At 32.8% G+C, this 20,954-nt stretch overlaps 1 protein-coding gene across 1 annotated transcript; it reads left to right on the top strand.

Moving 5' to 3' along the window:
* The first annotated feature begins 232 nt into the window (after positions 1 to 232).
* On the top strand, positions 233 to 7,563 carry LOC107413709 (cucumisin). Its single transcript, XM_060819961.1, has 9 exons — positions 233 to 685; positions 2,173 to 2,267; positions 2,376 to 2,619; positions 2,812 to 3,325; positions 3,574 to 3,677; positions 4,915 to 5,142; positions 5,730 to 5,847; positions 5,940 to 6,153; positions 6,865 to 7,563. Exons 1-9 carry the CDS (start codon positions 612 to 614, stop codon positions 7,383 to 7,385), a joined length of 2,112 nt encoding a protein of 703 aa, XP_060675944.1. The 5' UTR covers positions 233 to 611; the 3' UTR covers positions 7,386 to 7,563.
* The last annotated feature ends 13,391 nt before the right edge of the window (positions 7,564 to 20,954 follow it).

The raw sequence follows: 20,954 nt of genomic DNA, 5'->3' as shown, positions 1-20,954 counted from the left end.
AAACAAATACATTTTCCATGAAGCATAGAATGAGTTGAAATATACATATATAAATCAAATATGAAATTAAATTTATGACGAACAACTTGCATGAGCTATTTTTCAAAAAAATAAAGAAAGAAAAGTCCTTGTTGAAATATTCAACTTCTTATATATATATTTATATATATATATATATATATATATATAAATTGAAACATCAATGATACTATTTTCACACAGATAACGAAGCTTTTAGCTAGCTGCAGAGTTCCTTCAATGGCAAAGATAAGCACTCTTCTTTCATGGCTTCTCGTTCTCATCTTCACCTGCACCGTGGTAATCCGTTGCACAGAATCTAGGGACGATAGAAAGGCAAGTATACATACATATATACATACATACATACGTGTAGCTTGCGGTTGTTAGTACAGCAAATTCTTAACGTTAGTTCGCCATGGAAATAGCGCTTGATAAACCTTGCATTGTTTCGTAGTGGCCTCACTTGAAAAGCACCAAAACTCCACACTCTTTTGTTTAATTTTGTTGCTTTAATTAATCAACGGATTTAAGTCGAAAAGTTTCGTTTTGGTGCCGGTATGGTGTTGTGACTGCAGGCATATATTGTGTACATGGGAGAACATTCGAAGGGCAAGGTTTTTTCTTCATCCTTTCACAAGAACATGCTACAGGAAGTCGTTGGCAGGTAAGGAAATTAAGGATTACATACATTATTTCTAGCTTCAATATGTTGACTCAATTCCTCGCTGTAATTACAGTTAGAATTTTTTTTTTTTTTAATTTATAGTAAACAACAATTTAATCTCAATAGTAAAATTAAATATCTAAAGCTAAAAGGGGATATATGAATTTTTTGGGTAATTATGATAGTATTTTTTAACTCTGCTTCCAAAACTATAAAAAATTTCGTATATTGTCCTCTGAACTTTTTTTTTTTAATACCACTTTGTTCCACTAATCAAACATTTTAGACGAACGAATTAAAGCCCATGTAACTTTGTTTGAAAAAAAAAAATATTATGTATATAAATATTCTTATCAGTTTATATGGCTAACTAATTTTACCAAATTCATTAGAGAAAATTGCATACATGATTTGACTAAAGTGATATAAACTCCATATTTCTTGTTATTTTATTATTATTATTTTTTTTGAAATGTAAAAACTCAGTAGTTCAAGGGCGCAGTTTATGAGAAATTTTATGGCTTGAGAGGTATTTAAGTGAAAAACATGTCATAGTTTAGGGGTGGAGATAATAATATATATTAACTCTCCCTTAACAATATATATTATATAATATATAATATATAAGTGATTTTTATTATTGAATTGCCTTAAAAGACTCTTAAAAATAATGTTAAATGCACTTTAGTGTTTGGATTTTAAGTTTCTCAATCTAAGCCATTCAATGTGAAGTTTTAGGATCGTAATCCTCATTTTAAAGGATAATTTTAAAAAGAAAAACACTAGTTTCTTATACACACACATATCTATATATATATATAATCCGGTCTCTCATCATTATGTCATGATGGAATTCTAGCTATTAAATATTTTCAAATGCTTAGTTTTAAAGATATATTTGGAGATTTTAAGGATGTCACAGGGTTTACTTTGTTGGTCCTTATATCTTACTATAGTTAAATAAAATCTTAAATATATCTTTAAATCTCAGTATTTGAATAAATTCAATATTGATAAAGGAGATCCTGATCCATCAAAACATCTTTATGAGAGATTGATTGATATATATATATATATAAATATATATGGTTTGTTTAAAATGGAGGAAAAAAGTGTGATTAAGTGGGGATGCAGGACTATGATCAATTTAGAATTTTAGATAAGAATACCTAAATTGTGTTTCATCTTGTCTTTTTAGTTAGATTTCAAACCAATTAGAGTATAAATCTGAAATTAGATGCATATAATTATGATAGGCAATGAGTAAAATATCATGGACGTGAGACCACATGATTCCTATTTACAAAAAATGAATGGGACGGCCGACATATCCCACATGTGGATCAATCCAACTCATTTTTGTGAATATAGGCCACGTGGTCCTGAGTCCATTTGATTTTTTGCAAAAGGCGATTTTCATCAATGTATTATATATATATATATATGAAACTCATCATTTGTATCTTCGAAATCTGTCCTGAATTCAGCGATATTGCGACGGATCATTTACTCCACAGCTACAAAAGGAGTTTCAATGGTTTTGTTGTGAAGCTAACAGAGGAGGAAGTGCATAAGATGGCCAGTGGGTGAATTTAACCTCGGTTTTTGCTCTCATTTTTAACTTTTTTTTCCAGTCAATGCCTACTCGTCAGCAGCTAACTTCTACGAACTCTTACTCTGTGATATATAGGAATGGATGGTGTAGTATCTGTATTCCCTAATGAAAAGAAACAGCTCCATACCACAAGGTCCTGGGACTTCTTAGGTTTTCCCACACAAGTTAAAAGATCAACTACGGTTGAGAGTGACACCGTCATCGCGGTGCTTGACACGGGAATTTGGCCTGAATCAGATAGCTTCAAGGACAGTGGGTTTGGTCCCCCTCCCAAGAAATGGAAAGGCACCTGCCATCAAGTAAATCTCACTTGCAACAAGTACTTCCCATAATTTGTTACTTTTTTTCTTGGTTCATTTTTAGGTGGGAATTCAACCATGTTACCTAAAAGCCTTAAAAGGAGCAATAGTCCTTATGCTATTTGGGCCTTTCCAGTAAAGCTATTTTTATATTTTTAAAAGCCACTGTAAAATCACTTTCAAAAGTACTGACACATTTCAACCATGGATAGTAAAATTATCGGAGCACGATATTATCGCACGGATGGGTTATTTGACGAAGTTGATACAAAGTCTGCAAGAGATTCGGAAGGGCATGGGACGCACACAGCATCAACAATAGTCGGGGGATTAGTGGAGAGGGCAAGTCTTATGGGTCTGGGCTCAGGAACAGCAAGAGGCGGGGTTCCATCAGCCCGAATAGCGGTGTATAAAGTATGCTGGGCCGATGGATGCCATGACGCTGACATTCTTGCGGCTTTTGACGATGCCATTGCTGATGGCGTAGATATAATATCCCTCTCTTTGGGAGGCTCCACTGCTAAGGATTATTTCAACGATTCCATTGCAATTGGAACATTTCATGCAATGAGAAATGGGATTTTGACTTCGGCTTCGGCTGGTAACGATGGTCCATCCTCTGCCACTATCAGTAATTTCTCTCCTTGGATGCTTTCTGTGGCTGCTAGTACTATTGACAGAAAATTTTTCACCAATATTCAACTTGGTAACAATAAGATTTATCAGGTATTATTATTAATATTATTATTATTATTAATTGTTTTTTATCTTGGATTTAAAATTTCAACCTCTCAGATTTTTCTATCATGGAAAAAGTAAACTACGCTATTAGACTCTTCCGGTGGAAGGAAACTTTTCATACCCTCTTCTGTATAAAGTTGACAATTTCACCTACGAATAAAATTTCGAAAGTTTTTATGTAGATTGAAAATAAAGGAATATAGATTGCTGATATCTTTGTTTGTCCTTTGTAGGGAATTTCATTAAACACTTTTGACCTTAAAAATCAAATGTTTCCCATAATTTATGGAGGAAATGCTCCCAATGTTACTGGAGGCTTCAATGCGTCTGAATCAAGGTAAGTATAAGTTTTTGTTTCATCAGGTTCACTGGTTAAACACTTGGGCTAATATCATTGAGTTCTTATTTATTTGGCCAAAAACTTAAAAGAATTATTTTATTAGCAATTAAATTTTTTTAAGAAATATTATGTTTTTAAAACCCAAAAAACATTTTTTTTTTAAATTTATTACCAAAAAAGCTTAATTTCTTTTTATTTCTTTCTAACTATTCGTACTAGTTACTAGGGATTAATTAGGTGTAATAGCTTTTTGGTGATATATTAAGGGCCTGTTTAGTCATTTGCTTTTAAAATAGTTTTTATTCTGTAAAAAGAAAAAACTATTTTTAAAACAAAAGATTACCTATTTGGCCATTAGTTTTCAAAAACTGTTCTAGAAAATAAATTAAAAAAAAACAAAATTTGAAAAATAATAAAATAATATTTTTACCTGTTTTGAAAATAATAAAATACATATTATTTTAATTTGTTTTATTCATCATTTTTCTTTAATCTTCATTTATCTATCTTATAGAGAGAAAGTTGTAAAAAAAAATATTACTTCAATTCTTTGGATTATTTTAAAGAGCGAAAGTTGTAGAGAGAGAAAGATAGAGTATTATGGCTTGATAAATGTATCCAATGAAATTTTCTTATTCTTTTATTTTATCTTCTTCTTTTTTTTAAATTTTTTTAATAGAACAATTTAAAAAAATAGCTATTCCTCTTTTTTTTTTTTTTAATTCTTTATAAGTTACATCAATTATTTTTTTACTATTATTTTTTATTTTTCTTTCATTCGTTATATACCTACTAGTTTTTTATTTTTTTATTTTTTTTATTTTTTTTAATCTTACTTCTTTTATCAGTTTTTTTGGGACAAATATTTCTTATATCAATTATTTATTTTGCTATTTTGGTCTTTTTCCTCATTTTCCATTTTTTCCTTATCAAATATTCTCTCTCTCTCTCTCTCTCTCTCTCTCTCTCTCTCTCTCTCTTTTCTATTTTATAATGTGAATGAATTAATAAAAAGTAGAAAAAAAATGAAATTTTTTTTAAAAAAAATTTAAAAATTGTTTAGCCAAACATATATATATTTTTTTGAAAATTGTTTTCAAGTATTAATGGCCAACGCTCTTTGTTCTTATTAAACAGCAGAAAATAATTTTCTATTTTTTATTTTAAAAACAATGTTTTAAAAACAGAAAACATGACCAAACAAGCCTTAAATATTTTGTTTCGCTAAATGTAGGTTTTGCCTAGAACACTCAGTAGACAAAAATCTGGTTCAAGGGAAAATAGTCCTTTGTGATTCCTTTGTGGTTCCTAAGGAAACTACACCATTGGTCCGAGCAGGTGCAGTTGGTCTTATAATGCAGGGGACGAGGCGTAGAGATGTTGCCAACTCTTATCCCTTGCCTTCATCTTACCTTGATATGGACGATGGTGGGGATGTCTACCTATACATAAATACGCCAAGGTATATAAATTTACATTCACTTTGCTAAACCATCCTAATTTCATTTTATCAGCATTTTAGATTGTTTTAAAAATTAAAATTTAAAAATATATCGGTGGATAATATGTATCTAAATTAATAATCCTTAAGACTAACCATATAAACTCAAATAAACCGTTGATAAATCTTAAAATCTCAGAAGTTTCAGCAAAAGAGATATAACATACACCATTAGTATTTCTTTTATCATTTTTGAATTATTTTAAAGGATATAAAGGAGAATATATATATATATATATATATATATATATATATATATATATATATATTAATGGAGATTTTAAGGTGTATTGGCGGACTATACAAGCCTGGCCATAGGACAAAGTGAATTTTATGTAAATTTGAATAAATCACTAATGCAACTTCAAATCTCAATTCTTTAAGCATATTAAGTTCTAAAAGTTTTCTATCTTAGATGTATGATCATATGACATAGAATTCCTATCATATAAAATATAAATCAATAAAAAGAATCAGCTGAATAATATATTGATCTTCAATAAAATTTTAATTTTTCTTATAATAACAATTTACTTATATGTTTACAGTAATAATAACTCAACTGCAACTATATTCAAGACTCACGAGGGAAATGATTCATTAGCCCCTTGCGTAGCCTCCTTCTCATCAAGAGGTCCAAATCCAATTACACTTGATATTCTTAAGGTAATCAAGTTATTAATATCATTGTTAATGCAGTTTATCTTTACATGATTAATGCAAATTAATTCATTACTATTTCAATATATTGTTTATAGCCTGATTTATCTGCTCCTGGAGTCGATATTCTAGCTGCATGGACCCCGATTTCATCTGTTACTAGAGCAGAAGGCGATAATAGATTTGTGAAGTACAATATAATTTCAGGAACATCAATGGCTTGCCCACATGTTACTGCTGTAGCTGCCTACATCAAATCCTTTCATCCCACTTGGTCTCCTGCTGCTATCAAGTCCGCCCTCATGACTACTGGTAATTATATACAACTAAATTAGTCAAATGACTATCAGTAATTGCTGTTTGAATAATCACATCACTGATATTTTATCATATTAATTTAATTATATGCATTTTAGGGAGAGTGTCAAAATGACTTATACACTTATTTGTTTTTTTTTTTTTTTTTCTTTCTTTCTTTTTAAGCTATGTTAATGAAAGACTTTACCAAAGAGTTTGGCAAGAGCTTCAATGACTTATTATTTCTATTTTGACATTTTTACAAAGCATTGAAATATTACTTATCCAAAAATTTGATAATATTTTCAAAGATGAAATGAAAGAACCATAGTAAAATCGTATATTTCTAGCAATGTTTTAAATTTTTTGAATGTCCAGACAAGATATTACGTGTTTCTTTTGTGTCACATATCTATAAAAAATTGGTAATAGCAGGACCTATTTGATGTTTTCAGCATGAAGTACAGGGGCGACATTGCTCATTTTTATTTTTATTTTTATTTATGTTTTTTTCAAAAGCCCAACGATTTCAACATTCTCACCAAAATGAGGTCGGTTTATGCAATGAAGCCATAGTATTTTTGACAAAAATATATTTAAGGGTCATGCAATCAAGAAAAAAAAAATAATAAGAGAATTGAACATTAATTACAATTTGATGTTTATTACTCGGGACCAATTCCAATTACCAAATCTCTCTCCCTTTTTGTTGTGAATAATTTGCAGCAACCCCCATGCATGCCTTATCCAACTCTGATGCAGAGTTTGCATATGGAGCAGGCCATCTTGATCCTTTACAGTCTCTAAATCCTGGTTTGATATATGATGCTGATGAAGTTGACTATGTAAAATTTTTGTGCGGACAAGGTTATGATACTAGGCTTCTACGCATAGTTACTGGGGATAGCAGTAGTTGTTCGGAGGTCAATTATGGCACCATTTGGGATCTTAACTATCCTTCTTTTGCTCTTGCTTCCTCACCATCAGAATATATCAGTCGTGTTTTCCGTCGAACTGTCACAAATGTAGGATCGGCAATGTCCATATATCAGGTCAAAGTGGATGCTCCATTAGGTCTTAATATTGATGTGATTCCTTCAGTTCTCTCTTTCACTGCTCTTGGACAGAATCAATCCTTTGCAGTCACCATACAAGGAACCATAGATGAATCCATAGTCTCTGCTTCTTTGGTATGGGATGACGGTACTTACCAAGTAAGAAGTCCCATTGTCGTTTATGTTGTATGATAGTTCACTGTATATGTAACACTTATATAGTATGTATATATATACACAATTAATTATACTTTGAATTTCAATTTGTTTCCAGGAAAAAGAAAATATTTTTAGATTCCAATAAATTCTTTTGTATAAATCTCAGTGCTAATATCATGGTTATGATATGATTGAGAGATGATAATGCTCTGTGTGCTTTAAAATAATAATAAAGTGATGTTTATGGGTATATTGCATCTATTCTCCCTTAATTTGTAGATTAAATGTAGACTTAATTGGATTTTGGTAAGCTCAACTTTCAAAATTTTCAATTTAGGCCCATAACTTTTCAACTTGTTGAGTTAGTTATTGTGTGTTAGCAATTTTAATAATTCAAAATACTGTATTGTAAGTGTCTAGTATAAGTCAGTATTGAATAACCAAGAACAAATCTCTAATAAAAAAAAAAAATGGTGAATGACTTATAAACCCTTTATGTTAATTAGGTGGTTAGCCATACATTGTTATGCACTTTTGATTTTCACCGAGTTTAATTTTTTTACGTGGTTTTATGTTTGAAGTATTTTGATTTTGGTTTAAAATGATTTTTACAAAGTTTTTGAAAGTCAAAATATCTAATTTGACCAATGTTTTACCAGTTGTTCAAACGTTCAAACAACATTGGAAGTTGTTTGAACAATCATCTACCATGTGTCATTAGGAGATAGGTAGATCTAATGTAAATAACATCCTACCAACGTGTTAGATTCTCATTGCTGGATCTAGTACTGTTTGAACAGCGTCTAGACACTTGTCATTCTTTAGTTTGATTTTTAACCATTGTTTGAATAATCACCCTATTTTGCTTGAACAATGTCCCTGTGTTTGATAGAACCCTGCCCTTTCTTGAAGTTTGACGAGAAAAAAGCTTTTCAAACACATTATTGTCCACCATAGTGTGTTTCCACTGTATTGGAGTGTTTACAATCATATTGATCCAATCTAAACAACGTTTATTGATTTTATGCATCATGCATTGAGTCTCCTTATGGTTTTTAGTGTGAGTTTTCAATTGGTTTTTTTATTTTTCTACTATCCCATTTAGTGATAGAAACTCATAGGATTTTCCCACCAATATGGTACCCCAAGCACTTTTCTTTTTTCCACATACTAGATACTCCTTGAGATATGTTGCCATAAAGTCTTGGCAAGGAGTTTCCTTTACGAGGTAGATCGCTGCGATGATAATGAAGTTGTCCTCCTGCAAGGAAGACCATTGTAAAAGTAGTGAAGTGTTTGTCCTTTGCGAGCAAGGCCCTTGAAGATGGATGACAGGACTTGCCTCGGAACCCTCTTAGGATCTCTCGATTGGTTTCCCTTGGTGAAGTCCCACTAGCCAATTACTAGAGAATTACCCAATGAAACCCCGCTTAAAACATGGACAAACGAATATATGCAATATCGAATAATACCACAATATATAAAAAAGACCACAATAGCTTAAAGATCCACAACTACAGTCCAGAACGACAACGCATCATACTACAGACCATAACTACTACACATATATAATATGGTCAATATTTTATCCAATATCTAAATCAGAGCATTTTAAAAGTATTTGTAAAATTCAGAAGAACAACTGATACAAATAAGTGTTAAAAGATAAATATAAATAGAGAAAGACATGTATTGTTACTACGGTGAAAAGCACGAATTAACAAGTGATGCGCGAGGTAGGCTGCCAACTAACTGCCTCGACCTAGGGGAATGAATTTAAAATAAATAAAACATGAGATAGAGAAATCTCAGTGAATGGCATAGCATAATAGAAAAATAATAATTTATTTCTGTAAAACTTTCTCTCAAGATCTTTTGTTCCACTCGTTTGAAAAGTTCTCCTTTTAAAAATTAGTTCACAAAACCCAAACTTATACCCCATATCAATATCATAGAATCGATGCTCAAATAATATAAAGCTAATGTTCGTTACAATATTATAAAGTCTTAATCATGATATAACTATTGAGCATAAAATAATATAACCACAATTTCACAAAATTATTATAAAAGTGCAGTAAAAACCATAAATGTCTGAAAACCAATAATATACTCAGAAACATAAACAATGTGCCATACGATATAGCTAGTGCTGCCAAGTAATGCACGACATCCCATAACACCACCAAACAATAAAAGAGATGAAAACCAAAAACTGTGGGATAAACACACCTCATGACACTTAATGTACAAAAGACATCATGGCAATAATAAACTGTTGAGATAAACCCAACCTATGACCCTTAATGTATAAAAGGTATCATGGAAATTATAAACCTTTGGATATACCCAACCTCACGACCCTTAGCATCCTACAGGCATCGTGGCAAACCCGCTTGTTATAATATGATACTGATCCGAAACACTGGTACGATAAGGTACACTAATTAAAAACAATAATACAGTATCCATAAAATAATCTTTGTAAGATCATACCTTTCCAAACAATGATGTATCATAAAACGCAATGACATATTCAAATTCAACCATTTATTTAAATATCTTACACATTTCAAATCATCATTTCATGTCAAAACTATAAATACCATAGTGGAATATATATCACTATAAATCAATTTTAAGCACATAAAATTATAAAATATTTGAACATGCTTAAAAGCATATAATTTTCAATCCATTTCCTCAAAATCAATTATTTTCCAAAATGATTTAAAACCTCAATTCAAATACCAAGATATTTAAAAACCAGAAGCACATTATGAACTCAATAGAATTGGAAACCATTTAAAATATTGTCAAAAGTCACATAAAATAATAACATATATAAAAGCAGATACTCATATATGCATAAAATGAACATTTAAATCAAATAATATATATATATATATATAATACTCAAACCACATATATATTATACAACATGCCCAAAACATTTTAAAAATATAATCATTCATTGTATTATAGATGCTCACTCCTGCTCCCCTACAAGATCATCTTTAGGCTCAACATAAGTGTCTCGACAAATGGAGCATGAAAATAGGTTTAAAGGATCTAAAAATGGGAGAAGAAGTGTGTGGGTTAGCTTAGAACGACCGAAAAACACAACAATTTGGTGACCCACTCCCTCGGTTGCTGTAGACTTCATCGGCCCGATCTTGGCCCGTTGGCCAGTTGTTCAGCATGAAATTTCACAATTTAGTTCGCCTTCTTATGATCCTTCCACCTGTGTGGCATGTGTATAAAGGTTGGTAGCCAAAATTTGATAAAATGGTAATGACACAGTTGGGCATTAAACGGGGTTTCGGGTGACCTAGTCAGACCCATGGATCTGGGGAGAAGTTTCTTGTGTTTGGGGGATAAAATTGGTATTTTAGAATTTGTTCCTTGTTGGGCACATTTCCCAAGACTTATATAGAGCTTTTGGTCACTAACAGGCAAAAACTTGGGATTGGTTTGGACACTGATATTAAACTGATATCTAAAACTTACTAGAACCATAACTTTTTATCCATAACTTAGAATTTGACATGTCGCCAGTTTATGAACTCGTATCGATGAGCTATACATAATGGCACATTAATCAAACCAAAATCTTAACCATTGAAAAAGTCAACCTAGGATCCACATACAGTCCACTTGGTCAAACCTATACAACAGGGGTATTTTGATACGGGTTGTTACAACCTAGTTAAAGAAATTTTGTCCATGAAATTCATATCTTAGTTTTGGAAAAGGTGAGGATACTAACTCTGCATTTGATCTTTTCACTCCCAAGTTGCCTTCTTGATTAGGTGATTTCTCAAAAGAACTTCACTGGGGGTATGGTCTTGTTGTGAAGCTTTTTCTCTTCCTTACTTAGAATCTGCACTAGCTGCTCCTCATTTGATAAGTCATCACTTAACTCAATCTCTAGTATCTCCAACACATGTGATGGGTCTAAGATATACTTGTGAAGCATGGAGATGTGGAATACATAATAGACACAAGAAAGCTCCTCTGGCATTCATCATGGACACATGAGCTTGTAAGCTATTGTACCTATCCTCTTAACTATCCCATACGGTCCAATATAGTGAGGACTTAGCTTCCTTTGCTTTCCAAAGCATACTACGCCTTTCCAAGGAGAAAGCTTCAGGAATACTTTATCACCAACCTCGAACTTAAGATCCTTTCTACACACATCTGCATAGCTCTTTTGCCTATCCTGAGCTGCTTTCAACCTGACATGTATAATATTGACCTTGTCCACTGTCACTTGTACAATCTCAAGGCTTAAAAGTTTCCTTTCATCCATTTCATTCCAACATAATGGAGTACGACATTGTTTGCCATACAATGCCTCATAAGGTGACATCCGAATGCTCAAGTGATAATTATTGTTATAGGTGAACTCTATCATAGGTAGATAATCATTCCAATTTCCCTTAAACTGTAGTACACATGATATTAACATGTCGTCCAAGGTCTGAATAGTCCTCTTAGATTGTCCATCGGTCTAGGGTTGAAAAGCGACACTCTAATTTAACTTGACACCTAATTCCTTCATTAATCTCTACCAAAATCTTGAAGTGAACCGTGAATCTCTGTTAGATACAATCGATATTGGCACTCCATGCCAACTCACTCTATAATTCATAAAGAGTTTCGCTAACTTCTGAGGAGAAAACCTCTCATGAATGGGTAGGAAAATCCATCGTAATGCACTCCCATTTACATTATAAGATAGGTAAAGGCTATAGAAGTCCAAAAGGTTTTTGTCTCTCCGCTTTCACTTGTTGGCAAATAAAACATTGGATACATATTTAGCAACTTTTCTTTTCATCCTTGCCCACCAATAATACTTTTTCAGGGTACGGTACATCTTGCTACTACCAAGATGCATAAGCATAGGCAAAATTATGGGCTTTTTCCAGTATTTGCCTTTTCAACTCTTCATTGGATAGTATACAAAGCCTAGAACCCATCACTAAGGCTCCATCAACTTTCCCTTAGTATTTGCCTTTTCAAATCTAATAGCAAAGTCTAACTGTCCCCTTTTTCAATTTGCCTTCTCATGCCTATCAGGTAAGGGTTTTTGAGCTAGGCCTCGAGAACATGATCTATAAGTATTAGTAGTAGTCGGAAGCTAACAAAAAGTGCTTGTTAGGCTTAAAACATTCATGATTTTATACCATATTTATAGCTTAATATTTGTTAATTTGTGTTAATTTGTTATGGAATGATACTTATTTATCTATTTTTCCTAATCTAGGTGAAGGAGTAAGAAGTTCAAGAAAACAACCATAAAAATGCATACCTTAGGTCAAATTATGGTGGGAAGCAAGAATGGAGCTCAAATGGACCAATCGTTAAAAAGATTTCAAAAAGATATCTTGAAGATTCCATAAAGATTTTGTGGTGAATTTCATGATGGAAGTGGATGTCATATGAATCATTACGATATGATGATTTCAAATATCACATTATTTTCGGATTTAGAAGTGTGAGTAAAAATTTATCATCATTTAAAGTTTGGAATTTATAAAAAAGAATATTCTAGTTCAATCTCCACCATTGATTAAAAGAGGGGATCAAGGCAATTCAAGAACCAAGATATGGACAAGTGGCAATAACTGATTAATTTATCATTAATGAGGCACATGTCATGTCACATGCTCATTAAGGGTAAATTAGACTAATTAACTCTTTTTTTTAGAATGAATTAAAAAAAAAGGAAAGTATTGGGGAGCAAGTAATATCAAGTTTCCTTTTTACATATGAAATTCGTCCAACCCTCTTAATAGCTTAACAAATGTATCTTTTAAGACTCCCACATTGAAAATAAAGAGAGAAAAAAGGTTCCCAACGTCTTATATATATAGGGGTACTTCATTGAAGGAAGATATACAAGTTTAGAGAGTTAATTAAGAGTTTTTAGTAGGCTTAAATATAAAACAAACCAAATTTTGGGAGTTTCTTCAGTTCTCTTAAGGGTTGTAGGGTATTAAATTTTGGGATTTTAAGAGATTAATTAGAGAGTGTGGAGGAGGCATAGAGATGTGGGCTTACTTGGAGAAGAAGGCTACGACTTGGAGAGCTTTTGGAGGAGGATTTCTTCAATAGTTTTTATTCTCTTTTCTTTCTCTTTATTTTTTCTTTATAATTATGGATGTTGAAATTATTTTTACCATGAACTAATTTCATAGCTAAGGTTATGATGTAGCCCTAACTATGAAGGTTTAATTATTTTAATATATGTTGATTTTTATTTAATTAGTAATATGTTTTGTTAATGCTTTCATAGGCTGGAAGGAATGAATGATTTTAATAATATTTGAGCTTGGAAAAGGATAATATTATGGATCTACAATGATTTATATGAATGCATAATTGATTGGAAAATAGTTATGTTTTATGCCATATTATTTACTTAATCTATGCTTAATGAATTTGCATGATTTAATTTATAGACCGAAAAGAATAAATTAGGTTATATGAATCTTATCAATTGTGAATGGAAACTACTTTTGATTAATTTTGTAATTAAGCGTGGTTAACAAAATTACTAGTAATTAAATTCACATATTTAAGTAATTAAATTGGAATCGTTATTGGTGAAATCAAAAGCCCTAGTATTCATAATTATTAAACTCACTCTTTTACTTGAAATTGATCTAATTTAATTTTATTGCTTTTATTTAATTTAGTTTATTTAATTTTCAATTGCCATCTCAATTGTTAGTTCAAATATTATCAAAACCTAATTGTTAGTTCAAATTTTCATGCTCATGAAGTATGCATCAACAAATCAACACCTAACTGTTGACGTGTGGTAATTTTGTCACTTGATGGTCCATGCATTACCCGGCTAACATGCACACATTGGTATCACCTTTTTTCTTTTTTATGAGTTTATATTTTCTTGTATGTTTTAATTGATGCAAGGTATATTTTGATGATGTTTTGTGCCTAAGTTATGTATACAAAAAGCATTGGAAAAACTATGCACAAAAGAGTAGAAACGTTATGCTTGAAATGCCTATGGTGCTAGATTTAAAATTTCCAGCAACATAGATCCATTGTTTGTATTATATCTCAGACTGCAAAAGGAGTTTGGTTTGAAATTTTGAGGAATGTCTACAAACATATAGAGAAGACTATGATCCAAATTTTAGGTTAAAAAGACATGGGGAAGTCCATTTACTATTCCAAATAGATTGCTGTATCTGATGGGCCTAGTGTGCAGAGTTTGGGTCAGTTTTAGAGCTATTTGACCCATGATCCGGTTCCAAAACATTCTTATCTCATGGAACAATATTTTCTTGATGACCAAGGATGCTTCAAACTGATTTTTGTAAGCAGATACAAAGGGAAACTAAGTAGGTGAAGTTAGTTTGGTTGTTTACCCAAACTAATTAGACAACAAGAACTTAGTTCAAATCATGTGCCACTTTTTGCTATATTTGGAATACTATGTTGCATCTGATTTCTATCTCTTTTGTGTATGAAAAGTTAGATGTTGGCCATATTATTTTTCAAATTTCAAATGCTTTACACATTTTGTAAGCTCACATGCTTGGCATGTGTGAACTAGTTGTAATTCCATACTTATACTGTTGAATGAATGAGATGGCTGGATATCTAAGCCTCATTTTCAGAAACCGATGTGTTCTCCTTCTCCTTCTCTCTTCTTCAACATCTTAGAACACTCTAGGAACCCTAAAAACAATAAAACACCATAACCAAAACCTAAAAACACAACTCACACATAGTTGCAAGAGCATCACCAAAAACTTGCTTGTTGCTAACACTTCAAGTTAGCTTGCTGTTGGTCATAACCTTCTTGCCCCCAACACCAACTCTCTTAGGTCAACCATTAAAGGGAGTTGTACTGTCTGCATATAAACCAATGAGCCTATAAACTTCATACTTAATGTATCAGCTACTACATTTGCCTTGCCCGAGTGGTAGTCAATACCATCATAACCCTTGAGCAACTCCATGCATTTCTTTTGCCTTAAGTTCAACTCTTTCTAGGTTAACAAATACTTAAGGCTTTTATCATTGGTAAAGATTTAACAAGTAGTTCCATACAAGTAGTGCCTCCAAGTCTTCAATGCAAAGATCACTATAGCAAACGTTCTGTCATGAGTAGGGCAATTCAGCTCGTGCTTCTTCAACTACCTAAAAACATACGCAACAACTCTCAATTGATGTGATTCTGCCTGAGCCCGCTCAACCGATAACCCGTTGGGGTGCTGACTCGACACGAATAAAGATCAGGCCAATCATAAGAGCTCAAATTAAGAGATTTAAGGATAACTTGGGAGCATTTATATAGGGGGTAATCAATTCTTAACAGAGCTTGTCCGTACAAGAAGATACAAAGCCTATATTCTAAGCATCAAAATGGTGGAAGCCGATACGGACCCGGGTAGCGATTTTGGTACAAATATGGACACCTAGTAGCATGAAATGGTTCCAACTCTTTATGGATTCAATACGTCTAAGAGGATATGGAATCAAGTCAACCCAGCTCCAAAGGCATTCAAAAAGGGGTTGTACGAACAGCTTCAAATTTGGCCAGTTTTTACTGTATTTTGTGCTGGTTTTACTGGATTTTGCTGAGTTGGTTTTTTTCTCCTTCTTCCAAGTAAGGCCAACATGTGGGACTCCATAATAAGCTTATTTGGCATCCTATAAAGCATATTGAAGCTGATTTGGAGCTCAAATTGGTCAAATATTGATCAAAGTCAACTTAGTCAAAAAACTAGTATTTTAGTTTCCTAATTTGATTCTACTTTTTGTTTTAGGAAATTACCATTATTTTTTGGTTTTTATTTATTTATTTTCTGGACAAATAAGTTTAGGAAAGTTATTATTTTATTATTTTCATTGTAAATTAATATGTCCTAATCCAAAATAAAGGAATTAATTAATTAGAATTTAGATTTAGGAAAGTAGAAAATTCGGCCACTTTAGGAAAGGTTATTATATGGCTGGTTTTCCTTATGTCTTCTAGGGTTTATTGTGAGACTTTTTCAGCCTATTTAAAGGCTTGTTTTATCAATAATAATCAGTGCATTATTCATACAGAAAATTAATTGTGAGAGTGAATTCTCTTTGTTCTCTTTGAACACCTAAAACACTATTAGTGAATGAGTGTTTTAGTTTGACTTATCAATAGGACATCCATCACCTATTGAGGCGTATTCATCATATACCAAGGTTTCTAATCACAGGTTGGTTAGGAGTTAAGGAGACCATTAGAACTTGAACATAATTAGATTCAGGCTAATATAATATGGGTTTAGAAGCAAGTCATCCTAGGTTCGTATCATTTTGTATTAGAGCCAAATTTTGTTCATGTTTGATCTATTTTTATTTGCTTTATTTGTTTTTGTGTTATTCTACAATTTTAGCATTAGGTTAAGGTTGCATCCATCCCATACACATTCTGCATAATAAAATAAAAAATTCATTCCTAGTTGAATTAGGATTTCCTAGTTTTATCGTATTTTTGTTTCCTAGTTTGTTGGTTGTCTTTTATCATTCTTCTTGTTAATTTGGTTTTTTTTTTTTCTTTGCTGTTTTAGTCTTCAATATTTGCATTCATGTAGTAAAAAAAAGAAAAAGAAAAAATTCGAACAGATATTTAAAAAAAAAAAAAACTACACTTTTGTTTTTGTTGGAGGCCATGGGTTTAGTGGATTTTTGGTGTGGAATTGCAATTTTTGGTGTTGATCTTTGCTACTGCAGTCATTTTATGTTCTGTGAGTGAAAAGAAAAAAAAAAGAAAAGAAAAAGCCGAATTAAAAAAAAAATTCGGTTTGTTGAATTTGGTGTTTGCTGGAAATTTCTTTGAACTACTGGTTTGTGATTATTTATTCAATATTGGAGTTACTGGATAATTATTTTTGCTGCTGGATATTTGGAATTTTGGGTGCTTAATTTTTGGATTAAAATTAGATAAAGGAATTGATACAAAACTTGAATTACAAGAATAACAACCAACACTATTCTTAATTTTTGTTCGATTTTGATTCTTGTTCGTGTTTGAAATTATTTTTCCTAAATTTTATTCTTGGATCTTTAATCTCTTACCATCTAGTCCAGTTCTTAAAAATTCCAAAATTTTCTCCTTAATTTGCTTTATTTTGCCTAGAAAAGCCGAAAACTAGGTTTTGTTGAATTCTTCGGTATTGCCTACTTTTAGCTACTGTTTTGTTGATAAGTTTAATTAAAATATACTTGTGATCTAATTGCTGTTTTATGGGTGTTTTAATTAGAATTTTGAGATAATTGCTTGAGAGGGAAAAGGCAAGTGAGTGCTCACAAAAGAGGGTTAAAAGCCGAAATTAGTGTGTAAACATGAGTGTCGAGTTCTTGTATTGAGTGACATGCGTGAGGGAGTGAATTTGGTGAGAATTTATTTTATTTTTTGTATTATTCATACTAGCATGGCAGATTCAAGGGTGAGAAGAGGAGATCCACCTTTAAGGATTAACGAAGAAGAGTTCGTACGATTCCATGGCGGTTCCCGAGCTTCCGGGAGTGGTGAGCAAACGGACATGAGGGCTGTCTTGGAGCAACTATATCGGATGAATGCTCAATTTGACCACATAAATCAAAGGATGGACAGAATAGAAACATCTCATGGTGGACCAAATTTGAGGTAAGAGTTCCATGGAGGACGAGGTCGAGGTCGAGGAAGCCGTGGATGACCTAGAGAGGAGTTTGAAGAGGAAAATTTTGGAGATGATTTCGAGGAAAGAATGGATGAAACACTTGCTATCCAAGAGAGGCTAGGCCATGGGAGGCATAGGAGAGAGGAGCTAGATGATGATCTTGGCAACATCAAGGTAAACATACCACCTTTCATGGGGAAAAGTGACCCGGAGGCTTACTTGGAATGGGAGGAGCATATGGAGATGATTTTCAATTGCCATAACTATTCAGAGGCTGAGAAGGTGAAATTGGCAGCAATTGAATTTGGTCATCATGCAGTCCAATGGTGGACCAATGAGCAAAACACCCGAAGGAGAGCTGGTGATTCGTACTATCACATTATCATAGGTTGCTGCATCAAAGGCTTCAATCCCTATCTCAAGGAACTAGGTCCGTGGAGGATTATTACAAGGAGATGGAGATGTTTATGATGAGATGAAACATGAATGAGGGTAGAGAAGCAACCATGGAAAGATTCCTTGGTGGTTTGAACCGTGAGATAGCCAACCAACTAGAATTGCAACAATATGTGGAATTAGAGGAGATGTTGCATGTGGCTATTAAAAAATTGGAGCATCAATTCAAGAGGAGGGGTGTAGGCTCATGGTTTGGAGGAGTTTCTAGCAGCAGGAGATCAATTCCAAGTGGCTGGATAAATAACCCACCCTATGAAAGCAAGCCAAAGTCAAAGGTTGGAGAAGAAAGTACCAATCAGCCAAAAAGGGAGCCTAAAGCCGAATTTGTCCAAGCACATAAAAAAGAGGTAAAATCTGATCCTAAACCTTCAAGATCAAGAGAAATTATTTGTTTTAAGTGCCAGGGACGAGGACACATCGCTAGCCAATGCCCGAATAAAAAGTTCATGGTGTTAAAAGGCAATGGTGAGCTCGAGTCAGAAAGTGAAGAAAGTGAGTGTGAAATCGAGCAAAAGGAGGAGGAAGAGCTTGAAGGTGAGGCCGAAACTTTGAATGCTTCACATACTGAATTAAGCTTGGTTTCTAGGAGAGTGCTGGCTGCATATAAAGATGAGGATGAAATTCAAAGAGAGAACATCTTCCACACCCAATGTGAAATTCAAGGTAAGAGTTGTAGTATAATTATTGATAGTGGAAGTTGTACAAATGTAATTAGTAATCTTGTAGTTGATAAATTAGGCTTAACCACTATTAAACATCCAGAACCTTATAGGCTACAATGGCTTAATGATAGTGGTAAAATAAAAGTGAATAAACAAGCCAAGGTAAAATATTTTGTTGAATGACCCCAATGCAATATTTATGTCTATGTTTTATGTTCCTTTTAATTTCTTTTGAATGCTTAAGTTTTATTGTATTTAGATTAGGAATTGTATCTTTATTGGGTATTGATTTTATTTTGTAAAATGGTTGTGTGCTGGAAATAGCTTTTCTAACAACATAGGTCCATTGTTGGGGCTGGCATTCTCCGAGCTTTTAAACAAGGTTATGATTTTTGGATATGTTGTAGTAGACATGTAAAAGAAAGTATAAAAAAAATAATAACTTGAAAAGGCCTTGAGAAGCTCAAGATATGCAGGTTGCAATTTGGCATAACTGCTGAGATTTCCAGCAATTATGGCCCACGGGTTTAAAATGAATTGGAGGCCTTATCCAATTCTTTTGGACTTGGTCTTCTCCAGATTTCATCCTTAATATTTTAACATGCCACATGCCAAAATTCAAACAATTTGGATGAAGATATTGTAGCCTTCCATCTGATCAAAGTAGTAGTACAAGATTAAGTGGAGACAGTTTTTTTAAATTCAAAATCTCACCAACCCTTGTCATAATTATGTGCTCACATGTGGATGAATGGTGAACAATTGGTGGATTAAAACCATAAATAATTTCAAATGGTGAACAATTGGTGGATGAATGCAATGTCCTGCTGTAGGCAAATTTTATGTGTGGCAAACAATCCTCCCAATTTTTCAAATTCCTTTCAATCAAAGCTCTCAACAATGTTCCTAAAGTTCTATTAACCACTTCAGTTTGTCCATCCGTTTGTGGATGACAAGTGGTTGAAAAAACAGCTTTGTTCTTAACTTTCCCCAAAGTGTTTTCCAAAAATGACTTAAAAACTTAACATCCCTATATGAAACAATGGTTTTGGGAATGCCATATAGTCTAACTATCTCCCTAAAGAACAAATCAGCAACATGTGTAGCATCATTTGTTTTGTTACATGGAATGAAATGAGCCACTTTTGAAAATCTATCTACTACCACAAAGATAAAATCCTTTCCTTTGCTAGACCGTGGCAAACCTAAAACAAAATCCATTAAAATGTCTATCCAAGGGGCATTTGGAATAGGTAATGGAGTGTACAAACCATGTGGTTGTACTTTGGATTTGGCCTTTTTGCAAGTAATGCATTGTTGGCAAACCCTCTCCACATCCTTTCTTATGTGTGGCCAAAAGAAGTGCTCATCGAAGATATCTAACGTTTTATCAACATCAAAATGCCCCATAAGGCCACCCTCATGTGACTTTCTAATTAGTAATTCCCTAAGTGAACATTGTGGTACACAAAGTTTGTTTTCCCTAAACAAATATCCATCATTTCTATAAAGCTTATCAAAAGCAATCTTTTCACATGCAGCAAACACATTTCCAAAAATCAAGGTCTTTTGCATACAGTTCTTTAATTTGTTCAAATCCTAACATCTTAGCATTCAAGGTTGAGATTAGAGTGTACCTCCTTGACAATGCATCTGCCACTATGTTCTCCTTTCCTTGCTTGTACTTGATGATGTGCGGGAGTGATTCTATGAACTCCACCCACTTGGCATGTCTTCTTTGCAACTTGTTTTGCCCTTTGATATGCCTTAAGGAATCATGATCCGTATGAATGACG

This window comes from Ziziphus jujuba, chromosome 8, assembly GCF_031755915.1.
Source record: "Ziziphus jujuba cultivar Dongzao chromosome 8, ASM3175591v1".
In the NCBI taxonomy this organism is placed as follows: domain Eukaryota; kingdom Viridiplantae; phylum Streptophyta; class Magnoliopsida; order Rosales; family Rhamnaceae; genus Ziziphus; species Ziziphus jujuba.
The sequence above is the reverse complement of the archived record's forward strand: the minus strand, read 5'-3'. Positions and strand labels throughout refer to the sequence as shown.